This window comes from Cataglyphis hispanica, chromosome 10 (assembly GCF_021464435.1).
Source record: "Cataglyphis hispanica isolate Lineage 1 chromosome 10, ULB_Chis1_1.0, whole genome shotgun sequence".
NCBI classification, from domain to species: Eukaryota; Metazoa; Arthropoda; class Insecta; order Hymenoptera; family Formicidae; genus Cataglyphis; species Cataglyphis hispanica.
In genome coordinates this window covers 4,111,918-4,133,490 of record NC_065963.1, presented here as the reverse complement: position 1 = coordinate 4,133,490, position 21,573 = coordinate 4,111,918, and the positions used below count along the sequence as shown (strand labels likewise).

General features: G+C 33.1%; 1 protein-coding gene across 1 annotated transcript; it reads right to left on the bottom strand.

The window, feature by feature from the left end:
• Positions 1 to 14,394: 14,394 nt before the first annotated feature.
• LOC126852533 (protein suppressor of forked) lies at positions 14,395 to 20,840 on the bottom strand. Its single transcript, XM_050597429.1, has 13 exons — positions 20,631 to 20,840; positions 20,005 to 20,196; positions 19,780 to 19,812; positions 17,847 to 17,944; positions 17,503 to 17,656; positions 17,201 to 17,434; positions 16,718 to 17,101; positions 16,390 to 16,636; positions 16,218 to 16,287; positions 16,034 to 16,130; positions 15,688 to 15,946; positions 15,444 to 15,578; positions 14,395 to 15,374 (listed from the first exon to the last, which is right to left on the bottom strand). The coding sequence occupies exons 1-13, from the start codon at positions 20,652 to 20,654 to the stop codon at positions 15,160 to 15,162; spliced, it is 2,142 nt and encodes a 713-aa protein (XP_050453386.1). The 5' UTR covers positions 20,655 to 20,840; the 3' UTR covers positions 14,395 to 15,159.
• Between the last annotated feature and the right edge of the window lie 733 nt (positions 20,841 to 21,573).

The following is a 21,573-nucleotide window of genomic DNA, read 5'->3' as shown; positions in this document are numbered from 1 at the left end:
ATGAATTGAAAATGAATGATAGATATCATTTATATTTTATAAAATGAAATAACTTGTGTATTTAAATAAAATAATTATAATAAAAATTTTTTATTTTTTATTCTTCGATAGTATCTCCCCTTAACGAAAAACGGATGAGAAGTCACATTAAGGTTTCGGTACTCTAATGAATCAGAGCTGTGCTGATAGTAACGAAATGTCATCCATGTCGAATAAGTCAAGAGGGAAAAGAGTTAGACTAAGATAGATATCGTATAGTTATATTTATTATATTAATATTTTTAAATAAAATGGAAGGAAAAGAGACAATAATCAAGAAAATAGAGATAAGGAGACTTGAGTAGTTTAAACATTTTTTGAAAAGACAAATGGCCGCAGAAGGTATTCTGATGACAACGTAGAAAGAAAGAAACATGACAGACCCCTACAATCTTGTCACAACGGAATGCGACAGACCATAACAATTCGAGGACTCAAAGAGGAGAATACATTGGACAAGAATACATTAGTATGCGATTAAAAACGAGAGAAGACAGTTTGCAACTATATAAAAAACCCGAGAAAGATCGAAAGAATAATGGTTATTTCTTTCTGAAAGACGTCGATCCATCTTTGAAAGATAAATCAAATAGCAAAGTGATAATTTTATTTCCCAAGTTTTTTAAGTTTAATTTAAAATTAACATTGCAGTTTAAACTGCAGATTGTAACAATGCGACATAAATTATTTAACGAAAGTTTACGAGCGACATGTTTTTGAATAATTTAGATGTCTAGATTGCATAAAATGGTATTAAAGTATTGTTATACAAGTAAATGGTTGTTGGCTTTTACGCATATTGCATTGCATTGCCATTGTTTTAAGACTGTTTTGTACCCGTGTACGAAACAAGTTATAAATATCCGACGAGACTTTTCATGTTGTTGTGAAAAGTAAATAGGAGTTTGGACGTGTACTTTAATTATTCATACTCAATTATAACTTTCCGCTGCCGATTTATGCTTGTATAATACATCTAGCGATCGGCTTAATTACGAACTTAGCTACAGGGTATACATATACGGCATTGTACCACTCCGTATAACCGGAAAAAAGATTCACTCCATACAAATATGGGAGAAAGACCTCAGGGAATGCTTACCGGTAACCCTCCACGGGTGCGCTTTCTATGTTAATTAAAAGGGCAAATAATATTTACAAACATATTTTGTACGATTTTTCATTTCGCAATTTCCCCTCTTCAAACAACTTTCGAACTTCTTGTGAAATTGCATAAAATAATACAACAAATAATAAGTGTTTGATATTAAATACTTTTTTTTTTTTTTTTGAGAAAATGGAATATGTGATATTATTATTTATTTCAAAGTTTTATTAATTTTATATATTGTATATTAGAATAAAAAAAAAAAATTATTACTCTTTTAAGATATGTTTTTTTCAAAAAGATATATTTGTGTAAAATATACATTTTAAATTCTTGTACGCGAAACATCTTTATAACTCGGGGAGATATAAAATGAAAGTTTAACTTTTATAAGATTTTCTAAACATTTTTCAATGTATTTATTTAAAAATGAATTATAAATTTAATTTAATTTTTATATCAAATTTTTAATAAATAATATTGATCTGTGTACATTTTTAAAAAATAATATGTTATATATTTTTCTCTCATATGAGATGATTTGAAGCCTTGTAGGAAAACGTTGCACTGAATTTCAAGTGAAGATTTTAAGATCTCTGGCAAGCATCGAAACTAGCTCGACGATTTCTCAGTTCACGATGCGCTCTGTGCTTATCGAGCCAAAACGGAAGGAAAATTTGACGACGAATAATATCGATCCCTTGCAGTGAAAACTTGGGTTACAAAGTCAAATGTCAGCCATCTGGCACGAGAAACGTTTACGTAAGTCGTGCTTTTTTATATTTTTGTACGATCAAAAAGTATCTTCTTATAATTCTTTTGATACGACAAAAATTAATTTGTTTCTCACAAGATTACTGATACTTTCGTTTTCATTGTTTCATTATGTATCTTAATTCGAAATTATAAACATAAATAAACATAAACAACATCTAACAATAATAAAAATGAAAAAGAGATAAAATATAAACGATCTCATCAATTGACAATATTAATTGCTTTCAATTTCATCTACAGAATCAATTATATCGGTGTTGAAGAAAAATTTTCTCAAGAAGTAATGTTTAAAAATATCGCGAGTTATTACTTTAGTTATTTTTTACTAGCTCGTAAAGAGTGTGCCGGGAGTAACGAACACGCGTTGAGGAACTATCCTCAGGCGAAGGTCCTTGTCGCTTTATATTAGGTCACTTGCGCGTCGCGCTCAGTCAATTTGAACCCCCGACTTTTCCCGTTTACGAGCCCGAGGATTTCCTTCGCGTGTTTACGGTCCGAAAAATAAGGCACGCGAAATTAGACGCCCCCGGTGTGATTCGCGCGCGAATATAAGGGAGGCGCGGTAATGGAATAAGTCGAGTCGCGGTGCACCGAGCGGTAAAGAGATGCGAGAAAGTATAAACACGCGCGGGTGTATAAAACGATATACGCATGGCGCGCTAAGAAACCACTCTCCTAAATGCGTTACGGCTGTTCCGCAGAAAATTAGCTATTCCGTCGCTATTCCGACTTTCTCGCGATGAAATTCCCGCGAGTTTTACGTTGCGGTTGCGGTTTTTTCTTTTTTTCTTTTCAACAGATGTAAAACAGAGAAAATACCCAGCAATGTTTGAAGAACAGCCCTCGACATCTCTCGAACTAGCGTAGTGGGAATCATTCCCTGCGCCACGGCTACTTTAATTTCCTCTCCAAAGAATCTTTGTTGATAAAATGTTTTCAAACATTTTCTCTAGGGCAAGTATCAACTCAGTTAAGTTTATGTATATAATGTGAAACCGAACGTACGTTTCAGATCTTTATACCACATAATTTCATATATTTTTATTTCCTTTGTGAAAGATTCTCGTTATCAGTGGTAATGCAATCTCGAAAAGCAATTTCTTTTCAAGATGTTTTTATTTATCAAAATATTACATGAATTGCTGAATCTTTTCTACTTCTTTATATTTCTTATATTTAATTTATTGTCTATTACATTTACGCATTGTCTACCACAATTACGTATGTTGTTCACATGGCATCAGCAGTATCAACAATCAACTTTGAATAATCCACACGTTTTCTCAAACATTTCCCGATATACAGTTTATCTTGCCAAAATATCTATTTGGGAATCAACTATAGACGTTTGTATCACCACAATATGCGAGGTATTGTTGCTATTTTGAATATGCTGTGTTGATACCACCGTTGCATAATTCGACAACTTATATTGCTCGTTACCGTTAATTAGCGTTCTATTTGCCGGAAGGCATTCATTCAAGACCGCGTACATATAGTTCGCTTAGTTTATTTAATGTATCTCCCACAAGCGGAAACCTCCATCTATCTTCCCGTTGTGGTCTACATGCCCCGAAGTGAAAACGCGCTATCCCCTTATGCCCGGCGGACGCTTTTATGAACACTTGCGTTAATTTATCGCAAATAATCATGGCGATCAGTCGGACATGTATGGTTCAGAATTAAATAGCCGTGACAAAACACATGTTAATCAAAAATTAATTGAGGAATTCAAAATCGTGATGTATTGTTCGTGGATTGGAGTACGTAAGCGGAAAATTAAAATAATAGCATTCAAACAAGATAAAGGCTCGACGCAATAACGTTATTGTATGCCTCGCGCGCGTGTCCCGTTTTTCCTTTTTTGTTTTTTTCTCTAATTTAATTCTATGTTTTATGCGCGCGAAGGCGACGACGCCGGGGTGCGGCCCGTAGAGTCGCGTCGCTTTTAATTTTTCAACCGGTGCCCGAGCGCGGGCTTTTTACGTTTCCTATGCTTTTGTACCGTGAGTAATTAAAACATTTTGGCCGGAATCCACGGATGGAGGTCCTTTGAGGTTTAAACGCGCCAGAAAATTCATGCTTCTCCCGCATTTTGCACCGCGCGCGGCACGAAGCCCGTGGCAAAGTACGCGTTTGCCATAATGGAGAACGCCGACGCATCGCTCTCTCTCTCTCTCTCTCTCTCTCTCTCTCTCTCTCTCTCTCTCTCTCTCTCTCCTCGACGCGATTTCCCTTCACGTGTCACGTATTCGCTCACGTGAACTTTTACGGAGGGGGACTGGCTGGCTTCGTTTGGCGGGCTTGCGAGCTACGTCGTGAAAACGCGTCTCTTTGATCCGCGGATGATCGTTACGATCTTCTAACTTGTGATTACGCCTCCGCTCCCATTCACGTCGCATACAAAGGCATCCTTCTGTACTCGCGTGTACATACATACGCATTTATGCACAGGCGCGAATGTGTATGTGCCGTACGTCCGCCAGTCTCACGCAAAACATGTCTAAAATGAAAATTTGATGTTCAAGTTATCTTGTGTTTATCTTTATAATCGAAATTATTTTTATTCTAAACTAAAATATTATTGATAGTAAATATCGTAAAGTATCGTTATTATATATACAGAGAATTTAAAGACGATATTTTTCTCAGGAAAGATTATATTTTGTAGCAAGTTTCAATTTAAATGAGCAATAAGGTTTCATTGAATATGATTACATCTTATATAAATTTTGTCAGAATAATAATATTTTTTAAAAATTTCTTTTAAAAAAGTCGATTTCGAATTACTCAAGTATAATATAGATGAAAGAAAGTGAAATAAATCTGTTCATATTTTTGACCTCAAGGGCACAATAATTCTTCTATAATTACATTCGTTTGCTCACAGACTGCGCTCATTTATATTCATCCTTTTGCACAAAATTAAAATATGTATATTATGTAATATATTCCTTTGATATGTCATATTCAGGAACAGCTCTGTGCAGACTAAACTTGGTCAACATATTAAAAGTGAAATGAGATATTTTCTGACAGGATTATAAACTGCATCTACATCCAGGAATGTACGCTATATATCTTTTTTTCTATTTTAAAATAGTTTAATAAAACATAGATAATATATATTAGTCTCTTTGTGATTTAAATCATATTTTAAAAGCGGGCAATTACGCTAAAAAATTTAATTTATGCGCATTTAATTATCTGCGTTAAAAAAAAGCTTCATATATTACTAGAAATGGACCAGGCAACAAATATACGTTAAAAATGATCACTTTGAAAACGTCACTAGAAAAAAATCAATGAATACACACACATGAATACATACACATATACATTCTTTTCTTTCTCAGACATAAATGTAATCACAGACTCAATTACATCCTCGTATTCTTATACAGTTAATACTCCCGAGCATTGTTACTCGACTGGGACGTAGCAAAGATCGGAGTAAATTTCCTATTGAACGTAACTACAGCGTTTCGATATTGCGAAATTAAAACGCACCCCCTTGAGCAATGTTTGACTAACCAATATGCGCGATAACGAGGAGGGGTTAAGCTCTCTGTGTACCTTGTAAATTTTATTTGCCCCCGTTTCGGCGCAATTGCGAAAGGCAAATGCAGGCCGGAAACACGAGCATTGTGCTTTCGCATGATTCACGCGATCTGTCACGTAGCAGGAAGAAATGAAATGTGCTTGTCAAGACTAATTAAAGATTCCTCCAATTCTAGATGTAAGCGCCTTTAATTCTCGCCGGTGGCTCGGATACAATCGGCGAAGAGAAGGGAGGCAGTTGCACCCCTCGGTGGGATGCCTCTTGCAATGGGGGTTTTCGAGGGTGTAATGTTGCAACACGAGGTATCTTCTTTTATACAATAAAATAACAAAACCCACGTTGATTAATAGTGCCGTCTCGCTCTTTCGCTTCCCCTTTTATTTCGTCGATTTCGCTTCCTTCTAGCGGACTAGCGATGCTATTTATCATAGCGTGCTTTCGCGTGTTATCAATTTCCCTGAACGCTGTTGTACATTTCGAGATTCTCTTAATTTCTCGCAATTCTACATCCATAAATGTAACAACAACCGAGTGTAACTTCAGCAAACAAATTGTCCAACATGTATCTTAAAGTTGCACTATTGATTTATAACTTTAAAATAATCTCATCTTAGACAATATAAATATGTAAAAATAATTTTCCAAATTCCTTTTATCCTTTTTTATTTGAATTTTATATATATATATATATAAACAGTATTTATAATTTTAAAATAAAAAGAAATAAAAATAATTTTAAAATATTTTAAAATAAAAAATTTATAAATGTATTAATATGTATAAAATACATGTCAAATGCGTAAGGTTATTTTGTCATATTCTGCTCCTGTGAAAAATATATATTCAACTTGCTCTGCTTCATTTGAGATTAAAATATGGAAACTAAATGCATCAAAAGCTGCCCATTAAATTTCAATACGCTTCCATCAACGAGGATGCACTCTTTTTTTATTATCGGTTCTATTGACGATTCTTTAATTTGTTAATTTTGTTATACAATTTGACATACATGTATAATTTATGAATAAAATTTTTCCAAATCGGGGACAAATCTCTTTTCGGAATTCGTCAAGTCGTGCAACTCTATCGCGAAGATTACATCGATGCAGCTGTCATGTGCACACTAACTTGTCGCGACGCCTTTTCAATCGAGAACATCCAATCGAATAACGCACAGTCGTCTCGAAGAAATCAATAAATCCGAATTCAAGCACGCAACAAGTCGATAGGGTGCGTAATGCCATTTCTACTTTCGGTTAACAATGTGGCACACCATTTTCATTATCCACATTCGAGTTAATGTGACACGAGAAATTCCAACGTACATCCTCCCTCTCTCTTTCTCGAATATCTCTCGCGACTGCACAAAGCGATAATAGAGAACTCGACATGTGTGCCAGAATTTTTATTTCATTTGGATGAAGTAAAACGCAAAAAAAAAATCAACGAGACTTGAACGTGACGATTGTAATCCAGCTGCTATTTACGCGTCTTATCAAATTCCAAGGCTGACCATGTCCGGTGACAATTCAGAATTTTCGCAGACACGTGACTGGCATCGCTATATGTATATAGATAATCGCGGCGCGATTAAATTGGAATTCCTTAACGGTTCTCTTATACATCGATCGATGTCTTTGCAAAATTGGGATCAAACCGCACAGGGGAACACGTTGATATAAACCTACGCGATGTCTGTCTCTACGCACACATAGATACGGGATCGTGTATATAATATATGTGTATTACTTATGGATTTTGTATATATATATATATATATATATATATATGCATACATATACAAATATATGTAGAGATATTCCAGCGGGCACAAACCTACTCGAACCTATCGATGATCGTCGACGTTGAGCGCCCATCGGTCGAGTGGATGCATCGGTTGCAATCGCAGCGCTGCTGATTCGGTCTTCAATGGCAGTTCGACGTTTCAGTCGTGATCGTATGTACAGATAAACGACGGAAATGAAGCTCTTAACCTTATTTTTCGTTACAGAGCTTGTATCGCTGAGGCGAGCCGATATTCGAAAGCCTCCAGAAAGCCATTCGTAAAAAAAGGAGGTGCTCTTGTTTTGATAAAATTGATTGTTGTCTTTGTGCCTGAATTTTCATTTATTATACAATACTTGTTCCATATAGATTGTTTAGTCAATTTCCTCAGCAAAAATTTAATTGCAGAAATTTGTAAATCAAAGTTACGAGATCAGCAATCAATGCAAAATAGAGCCATGTTTATCTTTCTCTCTTCATCGTTATGTAAATTATTAATTTGAAAATGACGTAAGTGATCCTTTGTACAACTGATCAAAATTACGAAAGTTCGTGAATCTTGTTAAGTTTGTGAATCGATATCTGCATTTTAAATTTATAATACTTAAAAAACTGGGCTTGCAACAATTTTGAAATAAATGGTTTCACGAAAAACGTGCGTTAATCATGGCTGTTCTATTTACAAATCTATTTATAAATCTTTTATAAAAAATATGGAGATATATTACTAATAAAATATAATATATTTTGTCTAAAGTCAATCTATCGATATAGTTTCTCTTTAATTAAATCATTTTTACCCTTACAAGAGGAAATGTCTAGTTTAGTATCATTACTAATAACAAATACACAATCTAAAAAGCAATTGTCATAGCAATTTATTTCTAATTCCTTTCCAAGAAAATTTCTAAAACTTTTGCAGAATTAATTTGTGTCTAACATATTACTTATGCATTCAAACGTATCAATACGCAACTGTATACGTAACTTGATTGGAACACCCTATTATCATTCTGCATAATATAACGTGCTCCAGGCAGTAAACTCTAGTTCAGCGACCACATTGCATCCTCATTTCGTATCTGCCTCTATTCGTAACGTGTTGTTGAACAAATTATGCCTAGACTCTGTGCATCTACGATGAACATCCTCGATCGTAGTTGCAATGACACTCGGCGATGAGGATGTAACCCCGTATTGCGCGAGTTTGGTGCATAAATATTACGTTATACGACTACAAATAAATCCGCTGACAGAGAGCGAAAGAGAGAGAGAGAGAGAGAGAGAAACAGAGAGAGAGAGACGTGCGTCATCGCTCGCAGGCTTGCGTCAGTAATTTAACGGAATATACGCAATTAGGGCGGGGTAATTAATATTAACGGCATGGGTATTGGTCTAATTAGAATTAGACGAGGTCCGTGTAATTAACACTATTATTTCGCGACGCATTGTACGAATCATCGCACACGCATGCACACATACACGTGCCCAATCGTTTGCGACTTTCGCGTTATCATTTTTGATGCAAGAACGAATAAATTTATTTGTTATGTTTTTCAGAATTTTTTTATCCATCTCGATAAATACGTGTCAATTATGGGTGTACATTTTGAAACTACATTTATTTACAAAAAACATGCATTTTTCAAAAGATGTTGAATGTTTAGTTTTAGTAATGCATATCCCTTCACATGCCACACCTCTATGCAAGTAGAAGTAACAAAAACTGTCATTTATGTATCCGTGTATTACAACATTAGCGCGAGACACGAGTTTCGCGAGTTGCTTTTTGTTCATTCGCCCCTAATGAATTAGATTAAATTAGTTATGCATTCATATTTGCAATGAATAAGGTGTAAAGAATGATCGAGAATATACGCTGATGATAATAATTAAGATTCAACTTCAGCGAAAGAGAATCGCGTAACATCTTGAACAAAACATTCTGGCGCAAATCATAAGAAATTGTGCGTTGATAATACAGATAACCGAAAATTTATGAAAACAAATATACAGTATCCGTTATCTCCGCGAGTTATCTGCAGCAAGTAATAAGGAAATATAGAGTTAGCATTAAAACTTCTTAGAATCGGCGAAAGAAGACACAAGGGAATAGGGGACGCGAGTGCAAAAGAAGAGGAGTAAAAGCAAAAGGGAGCGAGTCACACAATGCGTTTTTTCTTCATTAATCCCTTCGTTGCACAAAGCTACATTACGTTGCATCGTCCAATTGCGCCCGCCCGTAAATCTTAGGAGCGCGACTAATATCATCATCTCTTCAATGTGCAACGTTATTATTCCATAAAGTAAGTCGTGCCGCCGCCGCCGCCGCCGCGCCGGTCATTTCCTTCGTGCCTTTCGCATGTTAATACATTAGCCGTCTTCCCGGGGTGCAATTTTCCCGCGCGAATGAGCATCCCTCACGTAGGATAACGTGGCAATCTCGCATAAATATCCCCTAGAACTTTATTACGTCGATAATGCACACTGAGGGAATAAAGTGAAGAGAACCGCGAGAAAGACAGAGAAAGATATATATATATATATACAGAGAGGAGGGTGGAAGAAGAAGCTTTCTCTCTTTGCTCGAGTTGAGTACGTCGGGATGTATATCTCGACATTCTTTCTCCGCTCGAGTATTTTTCTAACTCGAAGTAACGGTAACGGGGAACGGAGGGGAGCTTCGCTGAACTAGAGGGATGCGCTCGGCCACCAACGGCGACAGCCGCAATCCGTTCATTTTACAAAATGCCATTATCGTAGGTCGTGCGCGGGCGGGTTCAGATAGCCATTGTGAGGATAACGATGCCGCCTCCGGATGACGAGTGCTATTGAATCACTCCGCCAATACAGCCGTGCCGCGCTATCGTACTCATAGATCTGTCCGCTTGCGCGCGGCGCCGGGTAATACGAGTAATACAATAAATTGCCGCCGATACGAGCTGGGGGATGACGATAAACTGGCGACGTGTTCAATTAAAACCTCAAAGCCTTCCATTTATCGAGGTAAAATTCATTTTAGGCGGCACTTAGAATTCGCCGCGCGGTTTCACATGATGTAGACGCGTGAAGAAGTACTCTAAACATTACAACGATAAGTTACCGAAATTTATTAATTAAAATTAACTAACTTTCTCGCAGTAATTGCACGCGTGATATAATTAATGAATAAATATTGATAAAACTTACTCGAGGAATATTTCATAATTTCGAAATCGCAATCGACTTGTGTATAGAGTATCCTTTATCTTAGGCAGAACTTTTAAGTTGATCGAAGGAAAGACAATCGCGGATCAGTTGTTAGTCTTGTCGTTATCGATGCGAGGAAGAAATTACTCTTACGAGTTATCTTGGAGTAGTGTCCCGTGCACACTTCCAAGTACGAGAGTTATGCGCTAACGTCCCTATGAAAGGCCGGGCACGAGCAGCAGCCAGAGCCTGCTTTCGGCTCTCTTGTCATTTGTCTTCCTCCGAGATAGAACCAAAGTTTCAAAGACCGCCCCAAGTCGCGTCCCGGAGCAGAGGAGGCCGACGTCTCCCTAAATTTTCGCGCTTGCAGAATTAATGGCGGCGTCAGTTTGTAAAATCTTCGTTAACGTCGCGGAAAGTCGCCGGAAACGATATACGTTCCGATAGTTGGAGTCGAGTAAATCGAACCGATCGTTTGTAATGGTGAGATAGATCCTAATTCTCCGCCGTCGATGTCGCGAAAATGGAGAAAAATCAGAGTGGCACCATGCTGCTTTTATTTCCGAACTTTCTGATGAAGGGATCAGCTTTGTAGTCGATGTGAATAAAAAAAAAAAATGACAAAGACTTTTTACCCGATAATTAAGTATGACTTCACCAACCATCTATCCTTTGTTCATGCGTAATAATCGCCTTTAATTCCTTCAGTCTCTGCAAATTTAATGATTAAAAACACCTCCGTTTACATTATTACGTCTTTCAGAATGAAATATGAATATGAAATATGTATTTGGTGCTTATAATTATCTACTACTGCGCTTCAATATACATTATTAAATCATATATAATCCCGAAGTTATTTCCAGCTGTTCGCTAGAAAACTGTATAAAAAACCGTTATAAAATATCTTAGATAGCACAGAAAAGCCAAAAGACATCTTTTTTTTTAAGTTGTCTTTTAGTCAACTTTTAGGGACTCTTGTGTTGTCTACTAAAAAAATTAATTTCGCAAATTATATATATTATTTTGATGTGTATACATATTTATATAACATATTTATATTATATATTATATATTTATATTATATATATATATATATATATATATATATATATTTATGATATATTAAATATATATTTATAATATAAGATGAGAGATATTTTTGTATGGGGATTGTCGATTTGCGCACTATTATAAGATACAACACAATAATCGAATGAAACATTATTACATCGTTATGAAATAAATATTGCTAACAGGAAATATTCCGAAGCAGCATTGATTGCTTCAGATTACAACAGTCTCGTAAATTATTGAATATCTTAAAAGCGAATCGTTAATAACTTCGCCGAAATTTTTAATCTTTATTGAAATGTAAAATTCAAGAGATGCTCTTTTCATCTCGTGAAAAAAATTACATCTTTAAAGAAGTATGCCATAATAGATTGAAAAATATAATAATATTATGACGTGAGTATCGCTTGAGCAATCCTTTAGTATTAACGCAAAGTGAGCGAAAAATAAATCATTAATAATTATCTGTTTTCTTTTTACTTTATTTTCGTGATCATTTTGAATCATACGATTTTCGTAAAGTTAGCTTGAAATGTGCATAAATCAAACTGCAAATGAGAATTCCAAGGCGGATCGTTATATGTCATGACACGCATTTGGCTCGTTAAAAAACCGTTAGCATAAAAATACAAAACTTGCTAAATGTAATCTCTCCACATTTGGAACAATCTATGGAATTATTTTTTGCGCATATGCCTTTATACTGTAATATAATTATTATTGGACTAATTACACTAATAATTATTGAAACATTAACGGAATAATCATTATTAGAGCAAAATTATTGAAATAATAATTAAAGTAATTATCAATTATTGGAACTGTTTTCACCACGCATCTTCTCATCTCGCAAATAATCGCGTCGCAATTCTCCGACGATTCTGACGCAATCCAATTCGTTCTACGCGGTGTACTAATCTTTGCTAATTCATTTATCGCGCGACACTCTCCCTGCAGCTGCAGTAAAAGCTTTCTAGTGCACGTGGATAACGGAAGGATGCGCGTTTAAGTACGTTATTGAATCGGCGCGGAAACACCTGGACCTCTACGGGATTTTCAGGTGTCTGCCGAGATTCTCGCGGTTGCTATTCGCGCGCAAGTAGCATGACATTACCATCTTCACAACGAGAAACAATCGAGTGCTTTGTACAAAAAATTACCGATAAAATGGTCAATTCTTCCCGATAAGAGAGACGAGATGTAATCGATTCTCACATAACGATTTCACGATCAAACGAGACTTGCAAATACCGTCATTTATATTAACGAGAAACTTCGACAAATCAAAATCAGTTTTGCGTCTTTCCTAGACTAATAATAATACTATAAATATAAAATAATCAAATTAAGGGTAAATTGACTTTACAATATCCGAAATACTATATTGATTAAAGAAAAGTGATAAAGTTTCGTTTTACGTATTATCACATCGCGCTTTCCAAAATATGATAAACGAGCCGGCGTAATTAGTCATACCGTGACTGCGACATCGATTTCCCAAGAGAGGACACGTTACGCTCATCAGAGGGAATCTCGATGGCGCAGGCGGTTTCAGAAGAGTACAAGTGCGAGGTATCCCATCCCAAGATAGATGGACGCGCAAGTATGCCGTAGTTAAGCGTCAAACGCCCGAGGATTTATGTGCGCGTAATAGAGTTTGGATATCCGCCCGCTGCTCATCGCGCATGCACTTCATTCAGTAGTAATTAAGACGATAAAGCGGTCAATATACTCTACAGTTAACTACGAGTTCATTGTGTCGTTCAAAAGTTTGTCACTCTGTCCAACGTTAAATGCTCTAGGAAGGTAAATATTAAGCACATTTCTTTATCTTAAATAAATTATACGATTATGAAATAACGTTATCTTTTTCATTACTCGTTTTTTTATTATGTCTTTTTTTCGTAATTAATTTTGCCTTGTCTTTAAGATGTTAATTAAGTGATTTGAAAATTTGCATGCAACTTAACATTCAGAATATAATGACTGTCACGCGTTTTGATGAAGCAATTTCTACACGTAAAAAATTATATAATAATTTACTGCAAATGTGTCTCATCATTTTTAATGTTTATTCGCATCTCTTTCAAGCGTATGCGTTAGATTTTTATGTGAATAAGAATCGTTTTTATTATTGAAATTGATTAGTAGAATAAATGCTATCTAAAAAATGTAGTGAAATGCTATCTAAAAAATCAAATGTATAAAAAAAATGAATAATGTTATCTCTTTGTTACACATTAGCGTTACGAAATTTTTAAGTTCTTGGCAAATCAATTCGTTTTTTTGTTAAGCGATTTGTTGAAACATTTGACAAACTGATGCGGTTTCGTGCAGATTTCGGTCGTTTATCAAGTTTTCGGTGCAGATCTAACTGCGGACACCAACTATTTTCGAAGCCCGCAGCCCAATTTACCGTTAATCCAAGGGGGCCATTACCAGCCACTCGAACTAGGAATAGTGATCAAAGTTTAATTGCACCCTTATCGTAAAGTTGTACCTGCTAACAAAGTCTACCTTACCCGCGAGAAACGCTGATGACGAGAATTATTTACTTCATTGTGGCGTTAATATCTCCAATTTGTTAATTGGACCAGATTATTCATACATCGAAGCTACTGACTATATTTCGAAGTAAAAAATGACAGAGTTAATCAATGACAAAAAGAAAAATATTTTTTATCAAAATTCTATTCTAGATAGCGAATGAAAATGTGTATTTTTATGGATTTCCATTTAGATTTATAAATTTTAACTCTTGCCGTCAAACGCGAAATCCAAGATATTCCAAAAGGTTTAATTTCAAAATTCAAATTGAAAAATTTTAATAGGTATAAATAGTACTTATTATAAGATAAAATAATTTAATATCACGTTTATTGTGGTCCTGTATAATAAATTACATAGATTTAAGTTTCTATAAAATAAAAATATTAAATGCAATCCTTCGGTGACAGTTATAACAAAAATTACACGCAGATTGGATATAGCAAAATCGCTTTGTACAATGATTTTATTCCGTAATCTCATTATAATCTGAACATTAATGTTTATCAGCCAAAATTATGTCGATAGAGTTTATAGAGGGTATGAATCACAGAAATTTGCTTATTTATAAATTATAAACAATATTTTCTCTTTTGTATTTTTGTGTAGATCAATGATTTATTTAAAAAATAATATATATTATTTTATATTTTAGTCTCATTATATATAACCATAGATATATAATACTAATTACTTATTACTTACATTGATGAGAAGTAATATATCGAGTATAACGGACATTCGATATTGCATCTCTATCAAATTATTTTTAATTTTATGAACAATTATATGTATATGAAGAATATAAAATTAAGATCCAAATATAGTTCTTAGATCTTAGAAGATCAAATTTTTGAGTACATAGTACTCGAAATATCGTGCACAGTGTCACATAAAAAATTTAATAAACGTACACATATAACGTATATCTCGCGGATATATAGTACGTCTATTTCTCCCGACAGTTAACGATGGTCGCGCAAAAAATGAAATGATAAAAATATATCCACGCCGACGTCGGAAGCCATATTTATATCATGTTTATTCATATCTCTTATCACTTATTTATCTCTTTTGTTCATTTGACTCGCTTCTGTTGTCTTTGGCGATAAATATCATTTACAGGTGGAGGCGGTAAATCTTCCTCCTCGCTATCATCCCCACCTAAACGCGTTCGTCTTCGTTTAGATCCGATGCTCATACCATCGTTACTTTCATCAACGATCCAATGCACAGATTTCGCGAGATCGAACAGCTTTGTGTCGCACCCATTATCCGCTACTGGCAATGGAGCTATAAAGAAATTATGTGATATAATATACGACGTTTGAAAAATTAATTTGTAAGCATGAATATAAGTACCGTGATCAGGTAATTGAATTCTACTGAAAACATCCATGAGTAAATCAACGGCAACAAACGGGCCTCTGAAACAACCAGGTGGGGGCAACATGGTGCACAATTGAGCTGCAGCTGGTGGTAACGGAAAGGAACCGCCTACAATGTAATAATATATAACTTGTTAATTATATTTAATAGAAACTGAATATATATATATATATATATATATATATATATATATATATATACACATTTAAAGACATACCTGGTACTGGATGTTCACCAGGCAGAGGATTCACTTTCGGTTTGTACGGGATCATTTGTGACAAATCTGGTCTAGGTAAAGCGGCAATCGCTTCTTCTGGATCAGGTACACGGGGTATAGTGCCAATGGAATTTCTAGCAACATTAGATACCTCCATATATCCAATTGATTTTAGTTCCATAGGTGTACAAGGATACAAGTCCAAAAATTTGTATCTATCTACTAACTGGGCAGTCTCTTTGCCTTCAAATTCTTTAATCTAAAATAGACAAGCAATAAGTTAAGTAACTTGAGCGGTAATTATATATTACCGCTAATATAATATAAATTATGTATGGATAAATACTTTTTCCAATACTGCACTTCGTCTTTTCTCAACTTTAACTATACTAGCTAGATCGCCAATATTAGATTCGAATTCTAAGAAACGATTCCATATATCACTGTAAAAAAAATAATAAATTATCATTTGCAAATAAAATTTACAATTTATAATAAATTTATGATAAAGTTAAATATTATGTACATACACTGATTTTTCTGGCTCTAAGCTACCAGAAGATAATACTCTCTCGAAAAGAACTCTTGTGTTATTATCCTCTGTAATAATAGTATATACATGTAATAGTGATTTACAACAGCGACATTATATACATTATATATAAAAAATTATATGTAATTTTCTCTCATACACTTTCTTACCATTTAAATGTGACAAATAATCTATGTAACACAGAATGTAGTCAGGATTATCCCCAAATTTTTTTAAGCCTAATTCAAATATACGGAATGCTATATTTTTGTCTTTAGTACAGTAATATTCCATTAACGCAGCAGCGACGTAAACGTGATGTTTACATCTTGTGTCTTCTCGTGCTCGTTTAAACACTGTCCTCGCAGATTTTATACCTTCGGCTCTTCTTGCAAATTTCATATATTGCACATATGCCTGTAAAGAGAAATATTTTATTTTATAACGTGATTCATAACATCATTATATAATACATATAAATGTACAACATGAACCAACCAAGGTAGGATCTATATCAGGTATATCAAGAAACTTTTGATATATCTGATGTACTTTTTCGTATTTCACTCTACCCTCTTCGAAATCCGCGTGCGCGAAATACAGTAACATGTTCTTCGATAACAATGTGTTCGTTGCTCTTTCAAACATAGTAGCTGCCTCGTCGCTGAGATTTTTAGCCGCATTCACGTCACCTTTTTCCGTCAATATCTTAGAACTCAGTTCTAAGAAGTGTGCCGCTTGATGCCATACCGCAGGATGATGACCCAAACATAAAAGACACTGCTCAATTGCGAACATAACTCTACGAGCAACGAGCGATGTATCTTCTGTTCTTAAAGGATTACTGCGTTCCCATGCAATATATTTCTTCCATAATTCAACCTAAATAAAAATATAGTATATAAATATTTCAACTGATGTTAAAAATTAATTTGAATAAAAAGAGAAACTAATATGCTAGATAAGATGAAATATAAATACCTGTTTAACTTCTTCAGGATGACCAGTTGGTGGGACACTGGGCGCACTTCGATTCAAACCTCTCGTAACAGCTTCCAATTCTTTAGCGACACGTCTTGCATTCATATAATCTCTAGATCTTTCAATTGCCATTTTCTCCGCGATTATTGGATTAATATTCTGTTCAAATGCCATGTAATCTTTCCACAATTGCTCCATATTTATCATGGGATTGATAACACCTCGTTGATAAACCTATGATATGTTAATTATTATAAATTACTTGAACATTACATATATTTTTTTATCATACAATGCATTACCTTTCGTACAGCACTGATTTTCTGATTTTCAGCATATGATCCAACCGCTTCCACACTCTTCAAAAACATGACATAATCATTCCAAATGCTATATGAATGTATATCCATCCCAATTTTATCTAATGCAAAATCATATGCTTGTGCCATCTTTTCTCTAAAAAAATGTTACGATTAATTTCTTTTATATTCGAAACATAAAAAAATAATTCAAGAAAATAAGTACATTCGCAAACTATTATAAAATTATTATTAAATTATTATCCATATATTTATAATAATAATTGATAAAAAATAAAGAATGTATTTTTTATTTGATACAAATCAAAATATATCCATGTACTTACTTATATGTAGCTAGACTTGCTTTGGTTTCTTTGACATAAGAAAGATATAGTTTCCACAATTCAATATTTAAAATTTTCATGAGGCACCTTTGGAAAAGCTGTTAGACAAAAGAGACATTTTAGAAATATTGTAGCAAAAATAATACGTCAAAAATATAAGAATTCATTCAAGCTTCGTCTCCTAAAGGAAGATATATATGTATATATATCTACCAAGTTACTTACCCATAAAGGCAAGTTTTACTTATACACATAGTTAAACATTTGTAATGCATAAATCACGGGATATATATATATATTGTATATTTATAGGAAATAACAGGCAGAATTTATTAAGAAAACTTTTAATAATACAGTCACTACAGTAAAAAACAGTGTTTGTATGTATAAAATAGGATAAATAATAATGCACCAATGCATCAATTGAGAATAGTTTATTATATAAATATGATTTATTAATAATAATGAGAGAATTCTTGATATGTTTTATATATAAAAATATGTATTAATATGTATTGTGTAATATATGTGCCCCACAAAATAAAAAAATTTATTTATTTTCAGCATGTGGGGCCTATTGTAGAAGTTTGAACCTATGTGGGATCCGGAAATGAGTGATCCCAAGACATTATAAAAAATTAAGACAATGTGAAGCAGCATAAGATGATAATGGAATATACTAATATTAAAATATTTTAAAACAAATGAATAGAAACACCATATATATATATATATATATATATATATATATATATATATATATATAATGAAATGATATAATTGTGTATAAATGTGAAAAACAATGTAATATTTTATCATCTTATACTACCTCTAAAAGTGCTCGCAATATTTGAGCTTTCATCCATATCAGATATTCTCAAATATTGCTAAGAGGAAGGGTAAATAGAAGTTTGTACTTTTCAGCGAATAAAATAAGATTGTAAGATATTTCTTAATGTACTATGAGATTCGATCTGATTGTATTTGATTGAGTATTTGACATTATGTAAATACTGCTCGAATCATATTTATTATAAATGGCTACTTGATTTTTGCAATAATATTTATATACAATACCTTGATAGCAATACTTTTTAAGCATAAATAAAAATATATTTTGTAGGAAGGAATATAAGGCTATAATATTCAGAAAGTTGTCTTCTTTAGATCATATTTTTTACACAGCAGCAATTATTATTTACAATGAATAAACTTTAGAGCCAGCAATGTAAAGGTAGCCAAAGAAAACAACCTCCCAAACATATTAACAAATAGATTATTAATCAATGAAATAATTGGCTTATGGTGAAATAGTTTTTTATTCACCTCATATAATATGTAAAGTGCTCAGAATCACATTATATGATAATATTTGGACACTGCATGTTAGTAATATCCTAAAATTCTAGCCTGTTATGCTACAGCAACAAAAGAAAACAAAAACATCCATTCCATAAAAAATAATATAATAAGTTAAACTAATATAATTATATAAATTACTAAATTTATTAAATAAAATTTATATATTTATATTAAATAATTTATTAAATAAAACTATTAAATTATATATTTTATTTAATTAAGTATAGTAAAACTAACTCTGTATAGAAAAGATGTGTGTACTAATAAATTGTTTAATTATTAAATAAAAATGATATATATAAATGATATATGAATCACATATAAAATGCCACTTTTTTATATTTGCAGACATAATAACAAAAGACACCAAAAAAACCAATTTTTTGATATTTCAAATTATAAATAAATATGATACTTTATATTTATGCTTACTTTCTTTATCTGCATAAATTAAATTTTCTGTTATTTTTATTATTGTTGGGAGTATGGAGCTAATTTTTGCTAACCAATAAATATACACATAAACATTTTTCATTAAATATATAAATCCATAAAATTAATGTTAACATACCTTTTCCACCTTTTCAAAGTTCCGCATTTTCATCTGGAGAAACGAGTAAAAGATATGTAGATCATTATCAACAAATCATAATAAAAATTATTTTTAACAAAATAATTTAGAGTACAATATTTATTAATTTTTTAAGTCTTTTTATATATCATAATATAAAATGTAACATTCAAACAATTTTTATAATTATTGTACTTCTTTACAAAATCACTTTTGGCCAATTACCTCCTGCTCTATATAAATTTTCCAGTAACGTCCAGCTGATGGAAATACCGAAACAAGTTTTTCAAATACTGGTCTCACTTCCGTGATCGGTCTATTCTGTGCCTCTCTTATAAGAACACTCCATGCCTCCAGATCATATGGTGATTCATCAACTGTCTTCTGAGCGCGTTGTAACTTTTCATTCCCCCAATCCTACAAATAAATTTAAATATATATAACTTTCATAATTCAAATATTTCACATATATTTCTTTCACATATAAATGCACGTGTAACAAAATAATATCTTTTTGCAGAAAAAAAGAATATACAGAGATTCCATTTAATATTATTAATATACACAAACAAGATTCTTTTCATAAAAAATATATCATTTATAATGTAATGCTATGTGTGAAATATAATACAAACATATATCCTTTCTTCCTACAGCATTTTGTAAACTTATAATAGATAATATTACCATAATGCGTTACAATCATTATTATTCAAGCAAAAATTAAAAGAGAAAAGATGATTTAAAAATAAATAAAGGACTTTTTATGCCATATTGATAATCAACAAGCCTCATGAAAAACGAGGTTAGGATGCAAATAGGCTAGAAAATCGAGACACGTGGCTACTTACAAACTCCGTTTTCTCTTCTGTCATTTTATTTCCTGATCGTAGCCGATTGTATGCAAAATCTGCAAAATAATCACACGCGAAAAAAAGGATTATTATCTTTCGTATCACTCACTGCACGAAATTGGTACAGAGCAACTCGGTCGCATATACAAACAGAATGCATAATGCATAATACAGACGAGCAATGTATGCAGCGCCTCATGCACATGCACGTACGATGCGGCAACATCAGAAAATAACACTAGAGTCTCAACGGCCAATCAACGTTCAGCTTTTCTGTAAATCAAAGGGTACAGGAGACAGAACTATTGAACACTATCTTATCAAGACTTGACGTTGATTTGTTAGTTCTAAAAGTAAGAGCCAATCACATTCGATTGCTAACCCAATGGTTATGTCTCTTGAACGCACCCACAGTACTAGAGAAAAATCCTGAGAGAGGCCATGCCGCCGTTTTTCGAAAGACGTTTCTTTTTAGCTCGTACAATAGCGTCAATCGTGGATCGATTTTAGAACCGGCGAAATTACAAGGATAGATTCACTTTTCGGTACCACGACTGATTGGTGATGCTAGATGTTAGATTTATAATTGTGGAGAAATATTATTATTTTATTAGCTGCGTGTGATGTTTTGCCATTCTAGGCATATACTACAGACTACAGACAGCGATAATAAAAATTATTATTGAAGTATTTATATATATATATATATATATATATATATATATATATATATATGCATGTGATATAAAATAAATTTTCTTAAGAATTTTTTTAAATTTATATATGTATAAAACATGTAAAAGATATAATAAATTGCTTTTACTTTTTCTCATTCTTGAAACAAAATTATCAAATATTTTAAGCAATATAAAAAATTATTATGTTTTTAATTTATATAGCTTTTATAATTATAATTATTAATTTGTTATTAATTATATTA

Bases quoted from the DNA above. Each gene is read 5' to 3' on its own strand.
- LOC126852533 (XM_050597429.1), bottom strand. From the start codon at position 20,654: ATGACAGAAGAGAAAACGGAGTTT. The intron at 17,102-17,200 runs GTATTTATATTT...ATTTTTATTTAG, and splicing joins ATCCTGAAGAAGTTAAACAG to GTTGAATTATGGAAGAAATA. The intron at 15,947-16,033 runs GTATTTATCCAT...TGTCTATTTTAG, and splicing joins GAAGTGCAGTATTGGAAAAA to ATTAAAGAATTTGAAGGCAA.